Source organism: Glycine max, chromosome 10, assembly GCF_000004515.6.
Source record: "Glycine max cultivar Williams 82 chromosome 10, Glycine_max_v4.0, whole genome shotgun sequence".
Lineage (NCBI taxonomy): Eukaryota > Viridiplantae > Streptophyta > Magnoliopsida > Fabales > Fabaceae > Glycine > Glycine max.
Genome location: NC_038246.2, coordinates 38,736,511 through 38,758,434, shown reverse-complemented (window position 1 = coordinate 38,758,434; position 21,924 = coordinate 38,736,511). Strand labels below are relative to the sequence as shown.

Below are 21,924 nucleotides of genomic sequence, written 5' to 3'. Positions count from 1 at the left end.
GTAAGAGCTTAAGACATCTTATTAAATATAATAATCCTCATTAAGCTCATTTATGTTCTCAATATTAAATATCAAAGCAATAGTGAAGTGGGTCACGTCGTAAAAGAGAAAGATTGTAGATTTTGTATTTAGTGATGTAGTGGAAGGTATATTTTCTATACTTTAGCCTTATATTTTGTCCAGAGATTTGTGCTACTTTGTTTCTTCTCCGATCCCTCACCACTTCATGGGTCCAATGACTTTAAGCGTATGTATCGTAATCTTGTACACTGGTTCGATGCTTAGTAGAACCTTCACTCCGTTTTACAAAATTAGCGCTAGGAGGCATTTGGGTTTGAGTCTAAGTGGAGGGAGGAGGTGCAACACTATATGATTCTCTAAGTTTTCCACCTGCCTTGGACTTGGACATACATTGACCAATACTCTAAGTACTTTGTCCCCCACTCCTAATCATGGACTTGACTTTTCTGTTGTTCCTTTTTTAATTGTTTTTGTGTTGACCTTTAAAAATCATATAGTTTTAAAATTGAATCATAAAATTAAATATTAACACAATTACATAAATAATATAAGGACAACTAGAAAAAGAACAACAAAAAAACCAATTTTCCTAGTCATAGTTGAGTTCGAGCCTCACTTCTCGAGATCATCATGACCAACAACTCTAACTCTCCTATAAAGACACCATTTAGAAAGAAATAATAATACTTTTTATAACACATTCTACAAATTCCTATGAGACATTTAATTTCCCCCCACTATTTTTTCTTATTAAATACTCTAGATATTTATGCTATTTATTGATAGTGGAGCATGATGCTTTTAAACTTTTATATTTTTACATCACTCATAATAAACTAATAATTATTAATAAAGGTAAAATTGATATATTAATCGTATTTTTTTAAAAAAAACCCAATAAAATTAATTAATTAACCTATTTTTATTGGTTTGCATAATTATATTACAAGTGTATTATATTAAAGATCAGAGGGAGTATTTCACAACTTTGAATACATTTTCAAATAAAGCTATCTAAAAAAATGTTTAGGACAATCAAGGATGGTGTTTCAGTTTTCTATGCATGTTCCCTTCTCGACTGTGATGGTATGGGTGTTCTTCTTTTTAAAACTAGTTTTGGATTCTATTTTAATATTTTTGCCCTTTTGTTTTCCTTTTTCCATGGGTTATATGATTCTATCTCCACCAAAAAGAGGAAGTATATTTTTTTTGTATAAAGAAAAAACGAATAGCGAGAATTACAAGAGAAAGTTAATGTAGGGAAAAATTAAAATAAGAAGGTAAAAATAACAATTGCCTTTTTTTATTTTTTTTCTTATGTGAGGTTTTATTCAAAGTCCATACGTGAAAAACGGGCCGAATCTACTAAGTGAAGTTGCTGGGCTTATATTTCGGAAGTAAAACCCAGCCCATCTCCAAAGCCCACGAATTATGAAAGCAAAAGGAGTAAAAAAACCCTAGTTTCCTTGCTATCTCATAAATTGCAGGTGCAGCAGCAGAGAGTGCGGTAGGCTCATCCGAGACCGGAAGCAGCAATGGTAGTTCTTGTTCCTCTCTCTTATTGTTCTGTTTCCTGAGGGATCTTCTTCTTCTTCTTCTTCTTCTTCTTCTGATTCTAACAATTTTCATTTGAATTGTACACGCAGGGGATCGATCTCAAGGCCGGAGGTAAAAGCAAAAAAACCAAAAGAACAGCACCCAAGTCCAATGATATCTATCTTAAGCTCTTGGTCAAGGTTTGTTTCAAATTACTTCTCTTATGTCTTTCTGTTTTTTTATTTTATTTTTACTTTTTTGTGTGGTCAATGATGATAAATGTGATCCCAGCTCATTATGAGACCTTCACCATTGCAAGGTCTGGGAATATACCTTTCCACATTTGTCTGAGCCACCTTCTCTCAGACGCCATATACTATTTTCTTTAAGTACTTGACATGTGATGTTTTAAAAACCACTTAGGACCGCTTGCTTTAACCTTGATTTTGTGAAGCTGCAATTCGTTTGTTGTTTTATGCCTTGTTTTTATCACGTTTGTGCAGATCCGCTGCAATCCCGAAAATTTATAGATTCCATATTATATAATGTGGAATTATGGCCCGTTTACTGAATTTTAACTTTGTTAAATTTCACCCTAAAATTTGCTTAATGCTATTTGCGTTAAATCTATTAATGAAATTTTTTTGCCTATAAAGGATAGAGGTTCCCAATGATGTTTTTGCTCTTTTACCATGCTAATTCTGATTACATATGATTAATACCTATAGTTTATTCTACTGAGGGAACTAGTCTATTTCATTGTTAGATGTGAAAGTTTACACATTATTTTGGAGATATCTTCTTTTAGTTTCAGAAGTCTATTTGTTTTCAAAGAATTCTTTTCCCCCCTTTTTTTCCTACTTGAATAATTATTTAAATGTATGTCTACATAATTTATCCCTTTAGATATGCTTGGAATGATTCTAATTAGTTTTTACATGATCAGCTTTATCGCTTCCTTGTTCGGAGAACTGGCAGCAAATTCAATGCCGTTATACTCAAGAGATTGTTCATGAGCAAGGTTAACAAGCCCCCATTGTCTTTGTCAAGGTTGATTAAGTATACCAAGGGGAAGGTTCGTCTTTTATTTTGGTAATTTTTCATAGTAATCTTTGTAGTTTTGTTCGTCACAGTTTCAAATTTTTTTTTTTTAAAATTAATCTTTGTAGGAAGATAAGATTGCTGTGGTGGTGGGCAATATAACCGATGATATTCGTGTTTATGAAGTTCCAGCCTTAAAGGTCACAGCACTCAGGTTTACAGAGACTGCTCGGGCAAGAATTGAGAAGGCAGGTGGTGAATGCTTGACGTTTGATCAGTTGGCTCTCAGGGCTCCTCTGGGACAGAACACGGTATGTAGAGGTGCCTTAAAGTTTTTTTTTTTCCTGGTCGTTGGAAGATTTTATATATGCTCTGCATTTCCCCTATTGCCATGGCTGTTTGTGAAAATTTTGTGTGTATTTTGATAGAACAAACTTTGATATGAGTCTTGATTTTATTTAAAAATATTGGATGCAGGTCCTTCTTAGAGGCCCAAAGAATGCTCGTGAAGCTGTGAAGCACTTTGGTCCTGCTCCTGGTGTGCCTCACAGCCACACCAAGCCTTATGTTCGAGCAAAGGGAAGGAAGTTTGAGAGGGCTAGAGGAAGGAGGAACAGCAGAGGATTTAGGGTTTGATGTGATAAATAGTGTTCTATTCTCTGAAATTCAAAATTTCCTTATATCTTAGACGGTTGAAGCAGTTTTCTTGTTATTTGTGTTCTGATAATATGATTTTCAGTTTGAAGTTGTCATTCTTGGCTCCTTTATTCTCCCAGTGAAGTAAGTGTCTGTTTGTGCTTTAACTCAGTTTTGATGCTAGAGAATTGATAATCGTTAATTACGTGATGCATGCTTGTTCTTTATGAATTAGACATGAACCTTGTCTTCTACTTAATACCTATTAACTTGCCTGGCTAAAGTGTACCTTTAATTTTTCGACTCTTGCTTAACTCACTATAGCAAATTACGAAATTTTGGACGACTTAGGGTGTGATTGGTTTGTGTTTTCATTTTCTGAAATTTATTTTTATTTTTAAAATATTAGAATTCTAAAAATATGTTTGGTTTGATTTCTTATTTTCTGTTTTTAGGAAATAAAAACACTGAAAATTTATGATATATTGATTTCTTGTCTTTTTTGTATTTTTAAATTTGTTTAAAATTACATTCATTGTCATTTCATTTTCATTTTATCCAAAATGAGGTTCATATTTTCAACTGAAAAAACGAAATTTTATTGTTTTCATTTTCTGGTTGTTTTTTGTTTTCATTTTCAGTTTCACTGAAAATGTTTTAAAAAATTCAATCAAATATTTTTTTATCACCATTTTTTATTTTCAGTAAAAATAAAAACAGAAAATAGGCAAACCAAACACCCTTTAGTTACTAATTTTCATCCTAATGCTTGGTAAGATAAGTGGGATTTATCTGTAGTTTCCAGACATTTTTTTAGTAAGTCAACTATCATACTCATTTTCTGGCTGCAGCCAGTAATACATTCTCAACCATATTATTTCTAACACTTTATTTGGTTAAAATTAATTAACAACTATAAACTTGCGGAAGAATTCGTTAAATAAGTGAGATTCATAATTTAGAGGAAGGAGAATGTTGATAGCATTTCAAAATCACTAAATGATAATGATAAAGTCATTTGCTTCTCCAATGGAACTGGGACTTAGGATCATTGTTTTACGGACTTAATTTTTACCATCAACATTCAACATTCAAATGAGAATGCTTTATTATGGCACAAACAAGAATACAAAATGAGCTTTAAAGAATCCAGTTTGCAAAACTTACAACAAAATGGTGTAGGCGGTAATTGATTCAACTAAATTTTAGAGGGTGCAGATCCACTATTAAGAGAGTGTTTGATTCCTTTTGAATGATTCAGTTTCAGAACTTGCTAATAAAGTCATAAATGTGATTGCTCACGTCTTCTGCTGCTTCAAACTATATCATTCTCACTAATATGGAAATGGAAAAATACGGTGTGTTTGAATCTGCGTTCTTTTTATCCTTTTAACGCAATGTAAAAGCAACTCCCCCGTTTTTGCATCGAAAAGTGCGTGCATTTTTTCCTTTCAACGTGATTCTAACGCAGTCTCAGACACATTGATAAGTGGCACTGTGTTTATTTTATGTTTCATTTTTTGAAATTAATTTTTATTTTTAACTTTTCAAAATTTTAAAAACATGTATCACTGTGTCCTCGTGTTCATTTTTTGATTTTTTTTTTTAATTTTCAAAATTCAAAGGTCCTCATGTCTTTGGAAAAAAAATTATTTATACTTATATATAGTACTCTCAGTTCCTCTCGTCTTTTTTATATGAAATAAATAAATAAATTTTAAGATTAATAAAAATAAATTAGTTAATAATTTAAATTAATAATGTAAAAAATTTAAATTTTATTCAAAAATATTCATAGAATTAAATTATTTAATTAGTGGTAATATCCATTGACACCACATAATTAAGGATAGTTTTTTTTTATCTACCAACAAATATGATTTATATTGCCAATATGTCAATAAATGCATTCATTTACATAAAAAAAAATGAGTGGACACCTTATTAATAGATTTCACAATGTTAGAAGTATAAAAAAAATTTAACAATTAATACATCTTGAAACTAAATAAATCTATGCTTCTTCTCATAATTAGGAGAAAAAAATTAGCTCACTTTTTCTTATACAAAGGATTCTTTTAAACTATAATTATTTTAATGTAATCTATTGGAGTATATATGCTGAAAATTATAACCAAATTAGAGATCTATGTAAATGGTTTTTCTATTTATTTTAATGCAAGCATACCATTAGATCAATTTTTAAGTTATAAATCAATTTATTTAATGAGAATCAATATTATGGCAAAGCCTAAAAAACTTACATTTTAGGTTTTATACAAATCATTGTATTAGCTTATTTCGCATCAAGCATGCTCTATAGTATTTTAGTAAATTAACGGGGAGCTCCCATATGACCTATCATATCATTAATGAGTTTGATCAATGGACAAATGTAATTATTTTTTTATAAGTTGTGTTTTTAATATCTCATTTGATGATGATCGAATTAAAAATAAGATTAAAAAAAATACACATTCATTAGACTTTTTTAATGACGTGAATTGGACTTAATTTTAATGTCAATGTTACATGTTGTTAGTTAACACAAGGATCTAAATTGTCAAGAGTAAAAGTATATAGACTAAAAATTTTAAAAGTTTTGTTTGAGATTAAAAACAAAAATCCAAAAAACTAGCTAGGCACCAAAAGAATAAACAAAAAAGAATTGTGCTAGTTTCGATGTCTCAACAAAAGTTGGCAGGAGCTTGTTAAATCTCGGAGGATTTTCATACTATGTGAATAAGTTTTCGAAGACAGTGTAAAATCGCATGTTGTAGGCTATTTCGTTTGTGATCAATTAAATTCATGGATTTGAGATCAGGTTATGGATCATAATTAAGCCTACAAAATGGATAAGCTTTCGTTCACACCATAGTTTGGACCTTTTTCCATGAAAAATCATAAACATGCATCATTTAATGATGTTTATTTTAAAAAGTTGCTAGCGAAAGAATCACTTTTTTTTGAAAAAATAATTTGTATGAAAAAAGAAATTTAAAAACTATTTTATCTAAATAATAAAATTGAACAACTTCTAAAATATAAATATAATTTTAAAATTTTGACAATCCTATATTTAATTAAAATGTTTTACCTTTTAATAAAAAAAATTGTGTTGTTCAAGCAGCCTCTTATCATTTTACTAATATAATATAGTTTGTGATAAAGTCGAGTGTAACAAATTCAATGTATCAAGTATTATATTATTATAAATGGGACGCCGACCTCTTGTTAGAAACTGCAAGCAGACAAGGCAATGACATGCAGCAAAAGATACGATGCTAATTTCATAAGTTGCAAGTTCATACTTTTCTTCGTTTCTAAAGATTAAATAAATGTAAATTTCCAACAAGTGTTTTTTAAATATAAGGTTTTTCCCTGATTTAAATTACTACAAAAGAAAAAGAATTGCAGGCAAACTTGGACTGAGACATTATTTCCTTCCTTAAAATTTTGTTAGCACAAAAAACAAAAAATAACTGCACGATATTCAAAAGTGATTTTTATTTTATTTCATCCAAACAACATTATTTAATAAAACTACTTGACCAAATATTACAATCATAAGTTGAGCCAAATTTCATTATGACCAGGATTTACAAGACTCAAACTCTAACAGTCACAAGTCACAAATTTGTGATTTTATTCGCGTTCCAACATTGAAATCCCTGGGAAACCGGCACATAAATGTGATTGTTGAAGTGTGCAAATCCCTTTCAGCACGACCACTTCCTCCAAAGATGGCACATCTTTCTTGAAACCACCGTCGTTGATATACTCCTAATTCATTCCCGGGTTAGTGTATAACAACCCAACATCACCTGTGATGAACTTAACCGGTACATCGTCCACTCCATGCAGCTGCAGTTGGTTCCTATGCCATGACATGATCATACAATTAGATTAATGATACAGAAACATTCTTTTTTCACTTCCACCATTCTGTGCACTATGCTCTCCGTCGATCCTTTATCTTATCCCTCTGTTTAGTGTTTACCTTCTGCACCTAAACTCGACAATATGCACCAATCTAACACGCCTCCTTCCTTTATATTCAATTTTCCAGCACCTTAATTTCACGTGGCCACCTGCTGTTATGGACAAAACTTAGCACACCTGAGCTGTACGTTATCCACACCATACATGGTTCAACTTTCTACTTTAGTTCAAATTAAATTATAAAAGTTTAGCTGAGGTGAAATTAGATTGGTCGTTTTTTTAAATTTGAAAACTTAATTCAACCCTATTTCCAATTCAATTTTTATGATTTACGTTAAGTTGTGTGGGTTTGTGAGATACGATTATGCATCCTTAGTAAAGCCATATCTATATATATATATATATATATATATATATATATATATATATATATATATATATATATATATATATGTATGTATATATATGCATCCTTTGCATTTTGATATAAATAAATAAGCACGAACTGAAATTATATAGAAAATAAAACAACTAATCTGCAACGACAAAAAAAGGTTTTTAATATAGAAAAGAGACCTGGTATTTAATTTGTTAACAACAAAATCTCAGAAAGCTAAGAAGGATTTAATTACATCTTAATCTATTTATCCTGCAGGAACATAATCTATCTGCAGTTTGCGGCAAAATTACAGTATATACAAGACTTCTTCAAACTAAAATAAATGTGATCGAAAGACACAAGCATTAAAAGCTACTAGTCTCGGGAGGCATATACTAGCACGCATGCTCCTCGCTAAAAAAAATACTATTTAGTGTTTTGGGGCCGTGACAGCAGAATAGTAAGGAATCCTAGTAACTTTGATCCAATCATCTCCATGAAAAAATTTGTATGGAGAGTAACGGCTTACGGATTCTGAAGTGAGGGTAATGATCCCTCGCCATTTTACACGCTTGGATTTATTTGAGCCAGGACCAGTGTTATTGTACTCGGCATAGAAACAATTATCCATACCCGAAAGACCATTTTGTCCTTGCCATGGCATATACCCTTCTGGTTGAATCAAAGCCTCAATGTAAGTGTTCATGAAGATGGTCCTTGAGTGATTCTTCCATGGACGCGCTAGGTAAGCCTTGTTATCAAGATTCTCTGTGTGATTTGACACAATGGAGCTCCCTTGGATCACTGTTCCTGATGGTTGGTGTCTCTCTTTTCTGCCTTGTGCTGTCACAATGCATTGCTGGTTTTCTAATGCTTTTCTGACCACGAAAGTGCAGTTCTGGAAAACAGCCACTGCATCACCAAAGACGAAGTCTACGGTGCCTGAAATTGTGCAATCACGATAGAATTGACGCATGGCATGAGCATACAGTGTGTCTTGGTACCCATCCATTGAGCATTTATAGAAAATGGATTTGTCTGCTTGGACCCTTATGGCTACTGCTTGATGCTTTTCGGGGCCAGCAGAGTTCTCAAACCCTATATTCACGGCTACAAAATAATCTCCTTCAACAGCTGCATAAATAAATCAACATTTACAATCAATGATCACTCCCAATGTAATTAATAAATATATTTACAAAAATCTCCTAATTAATAAATGATTTGTAGTTTCTCGAATTTTCTCTCATTAATTAATTTTTGCAATAAAAGTTTTCATTAAAGGTTAACATAAATTATAAATTATAGAAATAAAACTTCATTTCTAATTGAAGAACAACACACTAAATAATATCACTAGAACTATGAAACTGAATCTAAATTTTTTCTTTCTTTTGTTTACATATTTTGAGTTGGAGAGATATAAGCTAGGTTAAATAATGATTAAAGTGAGAAGACCTGAGAGAAGGAAAAAAGTTGCATGTTGGATTTCCTTACTAATAAAAACTAAAATTCTAGCAAAAAAATTAACATTTGGAGATAACGAAAAAACATATTTTGAGTTGGCAAAAAAAATGATGGAAGCAAAGGGGAGAAATATAAAGTAGCTAGTATCATTTTTCATTTTTGGTAAATAGTAGTAGCTATGCTGTTAGCTCTATATACAAGAACAAAAGGTATGAAAAATATAAGATTGATTTATTTAATAATTAAAAAAGAGTAAAAGGTGAAAGGAAAAAAAAGAAAAGAAAAGAAAAATCACCTATTGAAATTTTTCCAACTAACATTTTTAATGATAAATAACAAACTAACATTTATCACTTATCAATAAAAAAGAAAATCCAATGTATGTACATACCAACAGAGGCAGTTCTGTAAGTATTAAGTCCATCTACGAAGTTTTTGTTGCCGGTGATTCGTGTCTTTTTGCTACCATCACCCACAAACACCACATGGGTCATTTTCTTAGCAACTTCAACATACTCATGGTAAACACCCTCTTTAATGTAAATCACGAATGGCTTTTGGTTCTTCTCAGGCACCTTCTTCAATGCCTGGTTGATGCTCTTGTACTTTCCACTACCATCTTTGGCCACAACCACATTAGGCTTGATTTTGTAAGCACTTTCATGAAGTAACCTACGAACACCAACACCAACACCATCCTCCTCATCCTCAACCCACGAGGGTATAACCTTGTGTTGACCAAAAACATGTTCGTCCCCAGAATCCTCAACAAGCTGGCGATGCCCAATATCTTTGGTCGTCACATTCACTTTCACAACAGTGTCTGCAAGTTCTGATATGATTGCAAGGGCATTGCTACTCATGTGCATGGTACTCTTTAACAAGTTCTTCATCTTATTCCCTGCTTTGTTGGTGGTGTTCTTGAAGCCATCCAAGCATGTCTCTTGGTACGTGATTGCACCGCTAAGCCACACCCTTAAACTATTGAGGATGTTGTCGAGGTTGTTGAGATCAAACTTTCCCATTCTCTCAAGCGACCTCTTGAATTCATCAATGGAAAGATTCATGAGTTGCTTGCATGTTTCGAGTGCCATCTTGGATCTAGGGTCATTCTCAACCTCGTGCATGAAATCCGTTTTCTTGAGCCCGTTTCCCATTTTCTTAATGGTTATTTTGAAGGCAATTTTGATGAGTTCTCTTGGGTCCGTGGTGTTTCCAGCTTCTGCACGCAAGCTTTTCTCGCATTCTTTCTGGTAATCCGTGGGTTTGCAAAGGGTTTTCACCGCTTTCACAGAGGAAGCAATTTGGGACTTGTCATCGTGTGCATCATCGTTGGAACCACCGTTCAAATTGAAGTAATTGACACCAACTGCGACCGCCACGACCATAGCCACTAGAAAGATGGTAGAGACCCCAATGATGGCGATTCTCCTCTTACTTTGTCCATCTTCCCCCATAATTTTGAATTAAGCGCCCCCTATCAACCCCTTCAAATTAAATGTATGCAAATACAATAAGAGTAACGCATTGTGAATAACAAATTGGAGTAATTAAATGACAAGAAAAATTACATGCAAATCAAATATAATTGAACTTTGTGATTCTTTTTTCTTTCTATATTTTAACTTGTATTTTGATTCCTGCACGTGTTGTCGCAAAGAAGTGAAGGGAAACTGGGAAAGGGCCTGTGAGGCTATGGCAATCCTCAGTCAAACCCTTTTGGAGCGGGAATCTCTGATTGGCGGGCAAAATAGAAATTTCCTTATATATAGATGAATGAATGGTTTAAAAGTTGGTTATGCTCAATGTGACATTTGGAGTCACATGTTAGATCAGCAATATATCTTTTTTCTTCTACAAGAGATGAAGCGCAGAAGCCGCACAATATATAGAAAGTGATGAGGTTTGTGTTTTTATCTTGGATGGTGCTAGTTTTAGCATTAGAATCCTATTTGAATTCTTCATCTCAATCACCAACATTAGTCCACGCCCTTTCCTTTCTCTCTCGTTCATGCTTAACTTCGGGCGAGCACGGATTTAGCATCTTGTATATATTATGCGTTAGTTTGGGCCGGGCAACCTATACGCAAATAAAAAAGGACAAAAATGTGCCTAGATAGGAAAGAAAGAATATAATAAGGTGATATGCAGTTGTTGAAATTTTCTATTTCAACATTTAAGATGAACTAATATTATAAGAAAATTATATTAATTATTTATTATTAGTGAATTTTATTGTATGTGATCAAATTAAGTGAGTCTCTTAGACAATGAGATAATATGAAACAGTTAGTGTTGACTTAGTAAGGAATAATAAGAATCCTAGTAAGTTAACATGTTATAAGAAAGTTATGGTATTTAATACACTGAACCATCACACATAGTTTCTTTTGTTAACATATTATAAGAAAACTATGATATTTAATACACTGAACCATCACACATAGTTTCTTTTCTCTTCATATGAATAGTTACGAATGTCCTGTTGAGAAATAAAGAAGTTCTGGTTGAAAAAAAATCATGAAACCACTTGTTACGTTGTTAACCGGTTACCCGTTGTCTCTGCAACATTTTGTAGTAGATCCTAAGAAGAACGCATAGATCAGAAATCACTTACGAATTCAAATCTCGTTACGTTTGTTTAATCAATTATTATGAAATCAACCTAATGTATTACGGGTGATTAGTAATATTTTGTAAGGATTCTATAAAATTCCAACATTAGAAAGGTGGCTCTGGTTAATGGATATAAGATAAACTTTTATATCATTTTAAAATTTGAATTAGACTTAACTCAACCAATAAAGTCATCCTATATGATAAATTGTCCCACATTCTTATATTTTTTCTTATATTATTTTTAATCAACACTTGAAGTTTTTTCAATACAATGAAGAAAAATGATCTTTCTGACTTTTCTTAAAAACTTGTTAGTTGACTTATTTATTTTTAAAATTTTATTGACATACATAAAAAATGCATTCATACATATAAAGGTATTTATAGATGCATAAGGTATCTCTTTGATACAATAAATTCAATCAGAACACAAGTTGAAGTGTGTAAGCAGCACCAAAATTATTCACTGTAACCCAGCTTTGAAAGGCACTCCTGTCTGAGGCAGCCATTTCTCACCTTGAATAAACTTGTGCACCGTGAAATCATCTGCATCCTTTTCATCAATGAGATGGTAACCTTCCCATGTGACCCTATTGCTAGTGTTAGAACCAGGTCCCCAGTTAGCAAACTCTGCATAATACAGCGTGCTCAAAGCAAAATCCCCTGACCATTCGTTCCACCCCTTTGGATCAATTAGGCCATCAATGAAAGATTGCATGTAAACAGTCCTCGAATACTCCTTCCAAGGCCGACCCAAATATGTCTTTATCCCATTATAATTGTTGGTAGCATCACCCAAGTCACTGGCTGCTATTATGCAACAGTTTTGTATGGAGATGCCAGTGTTTTGGTTTGGATCTGTTCTGCCTTGTGCTGTGATTGCATTGAACTGGTTTTGCATAGGAAGTCTTGGATACATGTTACAATCCTGGAGTAGTGCTGCTGCGTTGCCAAATATGAAGTCCACTGTTCCATAAATGTCACAGCTTTTGTAGAATTGCCTTAGGGAATGTACATACAGTGTATCTTGGTAACCTTCAAAACTACAATTGTAGAACGTGGACATGTCTGCCCCGTTTCTCACAGCCACTGCTTGATGCTTGCTGGATCCCGCAGTGTTGCGAAATGTTATGTTCACTGCAACAAACCCTTTTCCAACTACAGCTGAACAACACACAAGCAGATAAGTCTAATATGTGACAATTTTCTGAATTGGCATAAGAAAAAGTTAAGTACAAAAGGTCAAATTGAATGTCTCATAGGAAAATAATCTTTGATAAGAATATGTACAGAAAGTATCTAGTGAGAGTCAAAGAAATAAATATTGATAATTTATCCTTTGGTCAAAATTAAAACACATAAATCATGAGAATTTTAAAAAGTCGTATCACTTTTTTTTAAAGTAGTTATCTAATATTAAATATGATGATTTATGTTTTCTATTTATTGGTAGAAATTGAAAACAGATATCATAGAAATTAATTAAAAATAAATTCTTAATTAATAGTATAATTTATAACAATTTATATATTATATTCAATTAATTGGGTTAGGGACCGTATTGATCATTCATGTTGATTATATATATGGTTTAGATTTACTTTTTTTACTCTCATAAAAATGTCCACTCATATATATCACTGATGGATTTGAGAACTTTGTGTTAAGAATAATATCTAAATAACTTAGATTTCAACTCCTTATCCGACCCAAGTACTGGAATTAATGAGCATGCATAAACAGATAATACGTGACATTTTAGAACATGATAGCTATATCTAACGTGAGCTTTCAACATAGCTCACCGAAAGTGGCAGATTGGAAAGTGGTCCAGCCATCGACCACGCTGCGATTGCCAGTGAGCACAGTGCGGTTGATGCCATCTCCAACGAGCATTAGGTTCTGCTTGCTCTTAGGAACAGACACGTACTCATTGTAAATCCCAGCGACAACATAAATTACATGGTACCCGTTGTTGGTACCGGTATTGTTAGGTGCAGCATGTATTGCATCATTTATGGTGGCGAAATCCCCAGACCCATCTGGGTTCACCACCACATTGTCGTCAACGCTTGTTTGCAGCAACTTTCTATTAATAATAGTCTCAACCGTGGTTGAACTTCCTGTGGTGGTGGTGGCTGCACTAACCCAACCACGGGTGAAAAGGGCTAAAGATGTGCTATATAGTTTGATTGCATCAGAAAGAGGACTTGATAAGGCATTGGTAACTATAGGATAGGGTGTTACCTCTTTAAAACCATCCAAGCACGTTTGTTGGTTAGTTAAAATTGCACTAAGCAAGGTTTGTAAGTCATAGACCTCATAGCTAGCCAGGGTGTTTTCAATGGCTTGGAGGACATTGGACAAGAAATCAGAGTTAAGTTCTGAAAGATTAAGACAATCTTCAAGGGCGTGCACTGTTGAATGAGGAATGGTGTAGGGGTCTCTGAGATAAGAAGAGACCAAATTGAAAATGGTTTTTGTGATTGATAAGGATTGCTGAGGGAAGAAACGGCATTGGTCTTGTATGGATAAATATTGAGAAGCTGGCAGAGTAGTTTTGCAGAATGCTGGGTAGGGTGTGGTGTCGCATGAGCCATTTGGAGTGGAGGAGAAAGCTGCATGTGATGAAAAAAGACAGAGGGTGAAGAGGAAAACAAGGGTGTACAAGGTAGTGCATATTTTCATGTTTGTGGCCATAGCAATATTGGGTTTATGCTTGTGAAGACTTAACTTAAGCTATTGCATATTTATATTTAGCTGCATTAACTTGACTACACTTCAGGGTGCGAAAACGGTGTCGAATTGTAAGAAAGGACATGGTCACATTATTCACATAGTTATGGTTCTCATTATAACTTGATTTCAATCAACGAACAAAAGCTTGAGTTAGTGGAAGGCACGCATGTTTAAAATTTAAATTCCAACGTGCGTAGAGGTAAAAGTTTTACATACGTGATACGTCTCCATTTCATGGCCTTCACAAATATATTCTACGCGTATAAGCGTATATCAAAGAAGGAAAGAAATATCGGACTATAATAGACTAGTCACGCACGCCAGTTGTAAAAAGAAATCAAATCTAATTCTATATTATAAATTATAATTTACATAATTTATTATTGTCAGTGTCACTTTCCTTATCTCTTAACTAGACACTATATCGATAATATATTCTCATTCTTCTGTCTTTTAGAAGCGTATTAAATATACTACCTTTGTAACTAGCCAGAAATTTATTTTTCAATCATCTCAAATAACCTTCTACTTCTTAACCATCAATCTCCAAATTGAACTTCAATAGTTTTGTTTAATTAAAATAAATTTACTTTCTATAAGATAAATTAAAATATAGAACTTGAAACCTAGGACTTAATTTCGCTATTCTCACTATCCTAATTAGACAATTAATCTCAATATATTTTTCTCTTCTCTCCTTTAGATATGCATTTCACGCATTACCCTTACAACTAACCAAAAATTTATCTCTCAATCATCTTAAATTAATCCTTTTATCTTCATTTAACATGGGTGAATCAAGTTTTAAAATTTAATTTGAGATTAATTATATTTGATTAATAATATTTGAGGAAAGTACAGATATATAAAAAGAAATACTCATTAAAAAAACATGCGACGGAAAATAACATTATATATGTAAAAATGAAATGACTACACTATCACATTAAATAGCATGTGCTGCAAGCATGCAACCTTCAATTGGCTACACTGTCACAATAAGAAACATGTGCCGCAAAGAATCGCAGTTTACCTTACTTTTGACCAAAATAGAAGGGATCGCTACATTGGAATTTGGTTATAGAGTAAACCGTATGTGTAAAAGTGTTAATCAACCATATATCATAGTTAAATATAACTTTTAAGGAAGTTATTGAAAAACGCAATTAAATATAGAATAAGTTATTGAAAAATAAATTAATTTACTGGACATAAGAATTTATAATTAAAAGGAAAAGCCTTTACATTACATTGTAGTGCATGCACTATTCATTCTTGATTTAAATCGTCAACTTTCATATATAATTTATTATCTTATTATATATAGTCTGTATAATTAATATAAGTAGAAATTAGTACAAAATGAAAATATTAGTTAAGAAAATACCAAATCAATGGCATTTTGCATTCAATTGAATTCAATATTTCTCAAACGTTAAAATTTTGATTCAACTATATATAAGTTATATAATTAATTTTTTATTTTAAAAAATATAAACTAAATTCAGTTAAACTCAATTGAATTTGAATAAAATTTGTACACGCACACAGCTAAAATTATGGAGGAGGGGATTTTATGCTCCAAACAAACTTTTCTGGCTCAGAATTTTGAACAGAAAAAATGTGAACTTGAAGCAAGCAATTTTTTATTTTATTTTTGCAATTAATGATAGTAATAGTACTTGCTAAAATTGAAGACAGGCTTAACTTAAAATTCCTTGTTTGTATAACTTGTCACTACCTTCCACTGGTGATGGACTTAATGTTGGATACCTTTTCAGCTGATCTACAGCATCAGATTTCATGACAACCACAGCATTCCAATGCCAGGGTTGAAGATAAGTTGAATCAATGGATGATGACCATGAAGATGGATGAAGTATCACAGAACCCCAATCCCTACTTCCAAGCCTTGCTTCTTTTAATCTTCTCCTCACCAACAAGCCTCCCACGTCTTGTTTCTTCATTTCTGATACACTTTTGAGTATTGAAAGGCAAAGGAGAAGCATCAGTACTGCATCTTCTTCTGGCAATACTTCAACAACCAATAGCCTCCAATTTAGAAGAGCAGTTGCTTTTCCATCTGGGTTATCTTCTGTGAAACGGACTACTGTTATAAAACTCTCCTCGTCTTCTTCTCCCTCGATCTCTTTCTCCTCTAACTCGATTTTCATGTCTTCGCCTTTTCTCTTTGACTTTGTTTTCTTTACTTGATATTGCATCTGCCTCCCTCTCAATAACTGTACCTGCAATTGATGATTGCAACTTGGGAGTTAGCCAGATTAAGAAGCAAAATTTGAAGGATTTTAGGATAATGTTTAGGGAAGTTGACACTCTACCGATGACTCTAGAGATGTTTGATTTAGCAAACTAAAGGTGAGACCTGACACTGATTGTGATGACTCCCATTGTATTGTAAGTTCATCTCCTGTTGAAAAGCACCATGCAGCTTTACATTGTTCAGTAGGTTCCTTTGGTGTTGCAGTGGCCACCACCTTCTCTGTACTAGACAGAAACAAAAAAGAAATATTTGAGATTTGCTCCACAAGGATAGGAGCAGAAATATAATTTTGTATTATAACTATGTCGTCAAACAAGCATCATATCAAGAGGGAGACATAAAAACATGAAGTTCAAGTATTACTTCACAACACCTAATATAGCTAAATTATAAAGAGATAGGACCAAGGCTTAGTAGAAGCCAAACATAATGTCACAGAATATAGCCAATTTAGGAGTGCGGTGGGGGGGCCTATCTTTGACAAGTATTGAAGGCTGAGATTTTTTTCTCAACGTGAAATATAAACTACCTTCAGACAACTTCTGAATCTGAACTAATATGAAAGAATCAAAGAAATAAGATATGAAAGCAAGATATTTTCTGAGCAGAAGTATAGTTTTTGAACTATGCAAGGAAGTTAAGACAGATCTACCACGATTAAATTTATGTAACCTGAACATAAAACATACCAGGTGCTCTACCAATGTAACCAGCAACATAAGACCAAGATCCTTCCCGTATCTCTATAATCCTATCTTCCCATTTTACAGCTGAAGGAGCTTCACCCCCTCTTCTCCAAAATCCTCCTCCTACCCTGTAGTTGAAATATTTGCCTGTTAATAAGTACAAAATGGTATTGCAGTATTAACTGTACCCAGTATCTCTTATTATCAAGGTAGAGTTCATGAAATTCACCTAATTCTAATAACAAAACACACTCTCCCTGCATGATCAAGAACTGTGCGAGACAACCATCGCCCTTCTTGTGGACGATAACTATTCATCTTCAGAATCACATCAGATATCATAGCCCCAGAATCATCAGTGACTCGATCAGGTACACATTTCAACAAGTATGGTGCCTGAACTGGTGGGGTTATTGACGTAACAACATTCACCTGTTGACTAACTTCCTTTTCCAAAGTTAAAGAATCTGCTCTCAATAAATCATTCCAGCGGAACGAAACAGTATCTAGCAGGCTACTTCCTCTTAGGCAGTTACCACCATGACGACGATACTCAAACATAACTCCCTTAGTCCCAAACTCACAGTAAAAGTGCCAAGCTTTTTTCCATGAATCATTGGTGAACTTGGACAAGGCTTTATCTAGCTTTAGTTCACTATGACACCTTACTATTCGGAGGTGTAGGAAATCATGGTTTATATCCTTCTGCAATGTTGTTATTCTTTGCTTAAGCCTCACAAACACACAGGCCTGCATTGTAAAAATTAGACACACTTTATTCTTTTGCAATACTGTCATATATGTCCATGATATTCTAGAGCAGGTATTGTCTGAAAGATGCTACATATTGTTGCAACACCACCACTTATACACTATTGCATAGAAGCTTGGAGTAGGTTCCTCATAGATGTATGAAAAAATTACCAACAGAAAGAATTGAATGGTGTATTAAATAACATCCTCGTGTTTAGGCAAACTAAAGCCAAAGAATATGGCTATCAGATTCTACTGTTTCTACAACCAAGTTGATGATGGTGTCCCTTAACATTAACCAAACAAAACTACTTTATGTCACTTACAACAAAGACTGAACAGAAAATTGCAATCCAGTCCACAACATTCTAGCAAGTATAAAAGAAAAGACAGCAAAAGAAGCATATAGAGAAAGAGAATATGAAATTGACCTCCAATAAAAATCTTGGAAGCATGGACCTGTATTTTGTATTGACATCTGTGCCTGATTCCTCCCAATAGACAGGGGATTTGATTGAGGTAACAACGTCCAACATAAAAGGCACCTCTCCACCAGCTTTCTCATAAGGTTGATTAAACGCCCTATCCCACAACTTCTTGGTTTCTTCAGACTCCTTTTCCTTCACCGTTTCAGACAGAGTTGCCACCTTCTGCAGATCACCTTCTATAGCTAATGCTTTCAAATCTTCACAATACACTGTTGGGTAGCTCTACTCCATCAAAACAAAACAATTAAAGTAATATAAACGAGAATCAGAAAAGAGGAATTGAGAAAATTAACATAGGAAGAAAAGAAAGTCACCAAAAGAACAAATAATTCAATAAACGAAATTGAAGTCAAGGTGAAACGCACCTGATGGGTCAGCCACATTAAGAGAATGTCCGAAGTAGGAACCAAGCGCGAAGAGAACTCACGTGTGAACCTCTGCAGCATAAACAAGAAAGCCTTGTATCGCTGTCTCGCTGCAATCAAGTACACCATCTCGGACCTGTACGGTTCTACAAACATGGAACACAACAACACCCTCTGCTTTTCAACTTCCTTAAACACTCTCTCCTTCAAACTCCCCCCAACAACAGCCACAGTATCCGAATCCTGCGAATCCCAACTCGCCTCGTTCTCAAACGACTCCAACGGGTATCTACTGCTCCAAATCTCCATGCACCGCATCAACGCGTACTCTCTGTTCTCTTCGTCAAAGATTCCCGCTTTGCCAATCAGCTTCGAGAATCTCGTTTCACAGTATTCCCTGTAACTCACCTAAAATAAAACATCATTAAATACTGAATAAATTTTGCTTTTTTTAAAAAAAATATATATATTTTTCAAGGATAACGAACTTACGGGGTTTAAAGTGTGACAGAACCAAACCCAGTGGATGTCAAGGGGAGGAAGAATCATGGGAGGGGAAGAGTTTTGCAGCGTGAGATCAGCAATCAACGGCATCCAGAAATCATGGTACCTGCAAAAACGCTCCACCGTCAGATTAGATTACTGTAACAAGAAAACACACGAGGGGAGTGCTATTTAGTCTAAAGAGTTGACCTTCTTACGGCTTCGACCATAATGGGCGTGTGGTGAAGCCACAAAGAATCCGCCACGGTCCTCAAGAAGCAGATATTTCGCCTGGCCGCCGACACGAGATCGATTCCGAGTGGTATGGCGGCAATTTCCGGCGTCTCGCCGAGACTTGCGGACGAAGTGCTCGGCGAGATTTCGGAAGCGTCGAGATTCTCCGACATCGTTTCGGTGGCTATAAAGTTGAAGAGTTGTTAGTAAGTTAGGCGCATGATTGGAGAGTGCAGAGAGAGAAAAATGGTTGTGTGGTCAATGAGAGGTGTTGAAATGGATGAAGACGTTGTGTTGTGCTGTTTGTCGGAGCTGGGAGCAAAGAGAATAAACGGAAAACAGAGATGGAGTTAAGGTGACCCTGTTTGACCACGTGTGACGATCCCGTGTCAATTCCATTCAGGATTCAGGAGTGTGCAATTCCATTCAATTAGTACTGCTCTAGTTTTCAATTAATTCTAAAAAAGCTCCAATGCACACACATTAAAAGAAAATAATACTAATAGAGTATTTCTTTGGTAAGTTAATTTATCAATTTTATAAAGAAAAAAAAAGTTTTAGATGTATTCAGTTAAAGTTATTTTTTACTATTTTAGTTCTTGATATAAAAATAATAATTACCTTAAAAAACATAAAACTAAAGAAATTATTAATCATATGTGAGCAGAGTTGTTTGCGGTGTAATTTTAACTTAAAGTTTAGTCTCAATCAAGTAAAAAAATCAAATGTGATGCAATTTGATTCAATTTAAATTATTTATAAAATATGAACTAAATTAAATTACTTTTTTTAATTTAGTTTGATTTAATTTTTGTGGTTTGAAAATTTTATTATTAAATAATAAAATTGTGTTAATAATTAAATAAAATTTAAATAATAACTAGTTTAACCATAAAACAGTATAAATAAACAACAATTAAACTTAAAATAAAATAGTAATTATTTTCAACTTGAATAACAAACATTCAAATTAAAAATAAAACATTATATTTATTTTCAGGTTCCAAAATTAAAAAATAAAATAACATTTATAATATTTGTGTTTAACCATAAAAAAATAGATATTCATCGACAAGATACTAATTATAACAAAAATTTCTAAAAATATTTAATTTAATTTTTACATTTCAAAAATCACAAGTGAAATCAGACCCCGATTTATAAAATACAAAAATCAAAGCAAATGATTTAACATCAGTTTTTCTTATTTTGAATACCACTCCTGTATCTTAGTATTTGTAAGTAAAACTACCTAACCGGGAAGATAAAATTGAAAATTCTGTCGTGGTCCCAACCCCTGGCATCACAAAATTATAATGCAATCCACATGTCAGCACGTGGATCAAGGCACCACTCTATTCGGTGCATTTGGCCCACATACATACCATGTCTTTGTTTTCTTGCCATTATGCTCTCATTTTTGCTAACTGCTTAGCTCTTACGTCAGTTACATAAATAAATTAGGTTTAGTTGCGGGTAAGCACTAATACGTAAACCTACCGCAATTCGAGTGTATGATTATGAGCCAAAATGACGTTATGGGTTCCTTTTACAAACTTAATTTTAAAAAGGTTTTTTTTTTAAATATATTTTTCAAGGGTTCTATTTTGTAAAAAAATCAGGTGATATTGTCATTTTCATCCGCATAATCCTATCATTCATGTTAGAACAAAAAATACGTGTGTCAAGTGTGTTTCGTCATCACCACTGCGAAACACACGGTTTGCGTGACATGCATATCACCAACTTCAACTGCGTAACACCGCGGCAATAACATTGTTCATGCAGAAAAAGCATTCACGTGCCATGTGGGTTTCGCCAATGATAATGGCGAAACACATTGCGCATGTCACAAGGTTCCGCCAACAGTATTGGCAAAAACCTATGGGTTCCTCACTGTGCTTTTGAGAGGTTGTAGGTTCTAGTGGGTTGAAGTGCCTTTTATTTTGTGTAAGACAAAATTTTAATTGTTCATTTCATAAAATAATTGTGTGAAGGCTGAATAATATACCGTCACAAAATATAAGCAAGAATATATTATTATATTATTTAAGAACTTATAATTAAAAATTTGATTATTTATTTAAACACACTCATAATTAAGGTAAAAAACAATTAATAGAACTAGTAGATTTTTTAATAAAGATAATTTTGAAGAATTTAACCTTGTGACATGCACAATGTGTTTTGTCACTATCATTGGCGAAATCTACATGGCAAGTGAATCCTTTTTCTGGTGTTATGCAGTTGGAGT

General features: G+C 33.5%; 4 protein-coding genes and 2 non-coding genes across 8 annotated transcripts; 3 read left to right on the top strand and 3 right to left on the bottom strand.

The window, feature by feature from the left end:
• Positions 1-1,489: 1,489 nt before the first annotated feature.
• On the top strand, positions 1,490-3,468 carry LOC100500164 (uncharacterized). Its single transcript, NM_001250860.2, has 5 exons — positions 1,490-1,559; positions 1,668-1,757; positions 2,504-2,632; positions 2,727-2,909; positions 3,076-3,468. The coding sequence occupies exons 1-5, from the start codon at positions 1,557-1,559 to the stop codon at positions 3,232-3,234; spliced, it is 564 nt and encodes a 187-aa protein (NP_001237789.1). The 5' UTR covers positions 1,490-1,556; the 3' UTR covers positions 3,235-3,468.
• LOC112998252 (small nucleolar RNA snoR69Y) lies at positions 1,820-1,916 on the top strand. The gene has a single exon (XR_003263289.1). It is a non-coding gene; the product is annotated as a small nucleolar RNA snoR69Y (small nucleolar RNA).
• Positions 2,221-2,305, top strand: LOC112998255 (small nucleolar RNA snoR53Y). Its single transcript, XR_003263291.1, has one exon. It is a non-coding gene; the product is annotated as a small nucleolar RNA snoR53Y (small nucleolar RNA).
• A 4,337-nt stretch (positions 3,469-7,805) lies between the features above and the next one.
• LOC100810853 (probable pectinesterase/pectinesterase inhibitor 21) lies at positions 7,806-10,652 on the bottom strand. Its single transcript, XM_003535284.4, has 2 exons — positions 9,414-10,652; positions 7,806-8,689 (listed from the first exon to the last, which is right to left on the bottom strand). Exons 1-2 carry the CDS (start codon positions 10,477-10,479, stop codon positions 7,986-7,988), a joined length of 1,770 nt encoding a protein of 589 aa, XP_003535332.1. The 5' UTR covers positions 10,480-10,652; the 3' UTR covers positions 7,806-7,985.
• Positions 10,653-11,988: 1,336 nt separating this feature from the next.
• LOC100810329 (pectinesterase) lies at positions 11,989-14,633 on the bottom strand. Its single transcript, XM_003535283.4, has 2 exons — positions 13,447-14,633; positions 11,989-12,805 (listed from the first exon to the last, which is right to left on the bottom strand). Exons 1-2 carry the CDS (start codon positions 14,339-14,341, stop codon positions 12,105-12,107), a joined length of 1,596 nt encoding a protein of 531 aa, XP_003535331.3. The 5' UTR covers positions 14,342-14,633; the 3' UTR covers positions 11,989-12,104.
• A 1,376-nt stretch (positions 14,634-16,009) lies between these two features.
• Positions 16,010-20,078, bottom strand: LOC100809797 (glycine-rich domain-containing protein 2). 3 transcript variants are annotated; one of them, XM_041005741.1, is made up of 8 exons: positions 19,647-20,078; positions 19,446-19,563; positions 18,954-19,361; positions 18,532-18,810; positions 17,577-18,097; positions 17,351-17,475; positions 16,764-16,885; positions 16,010-16,626 (listed from the first exon to the last, which is right to left on the bottom strand). In XM_041005741.1, the coding sequence occupies exons 1-8, from the start codon at positions 19,841-19,843 to the stop codon at positions 16,084-16,086; spliced, it is 2,313 nt and encodes a 770-aa protein (XP_040861675.1). In that variant the 5' UTR covers positions 19,844-20,078; the 3' UTR covers positions 16,010-16,083. The 3 variants fall into 3 exon arrangements, with proteins under 3 accessions (XP_040861675.1, XP_040861676.1, XP_040861674.1); XM_041005742.1 differs by having other exon boundaries at positions 16,764-16,880; XM_041005740.1 differs by having other exon boundaries at positions 16,720-16,880; positions 19,647-20,077.
• Positions 20,079-21,924: the final 1,846 nt, after the last annotated feature.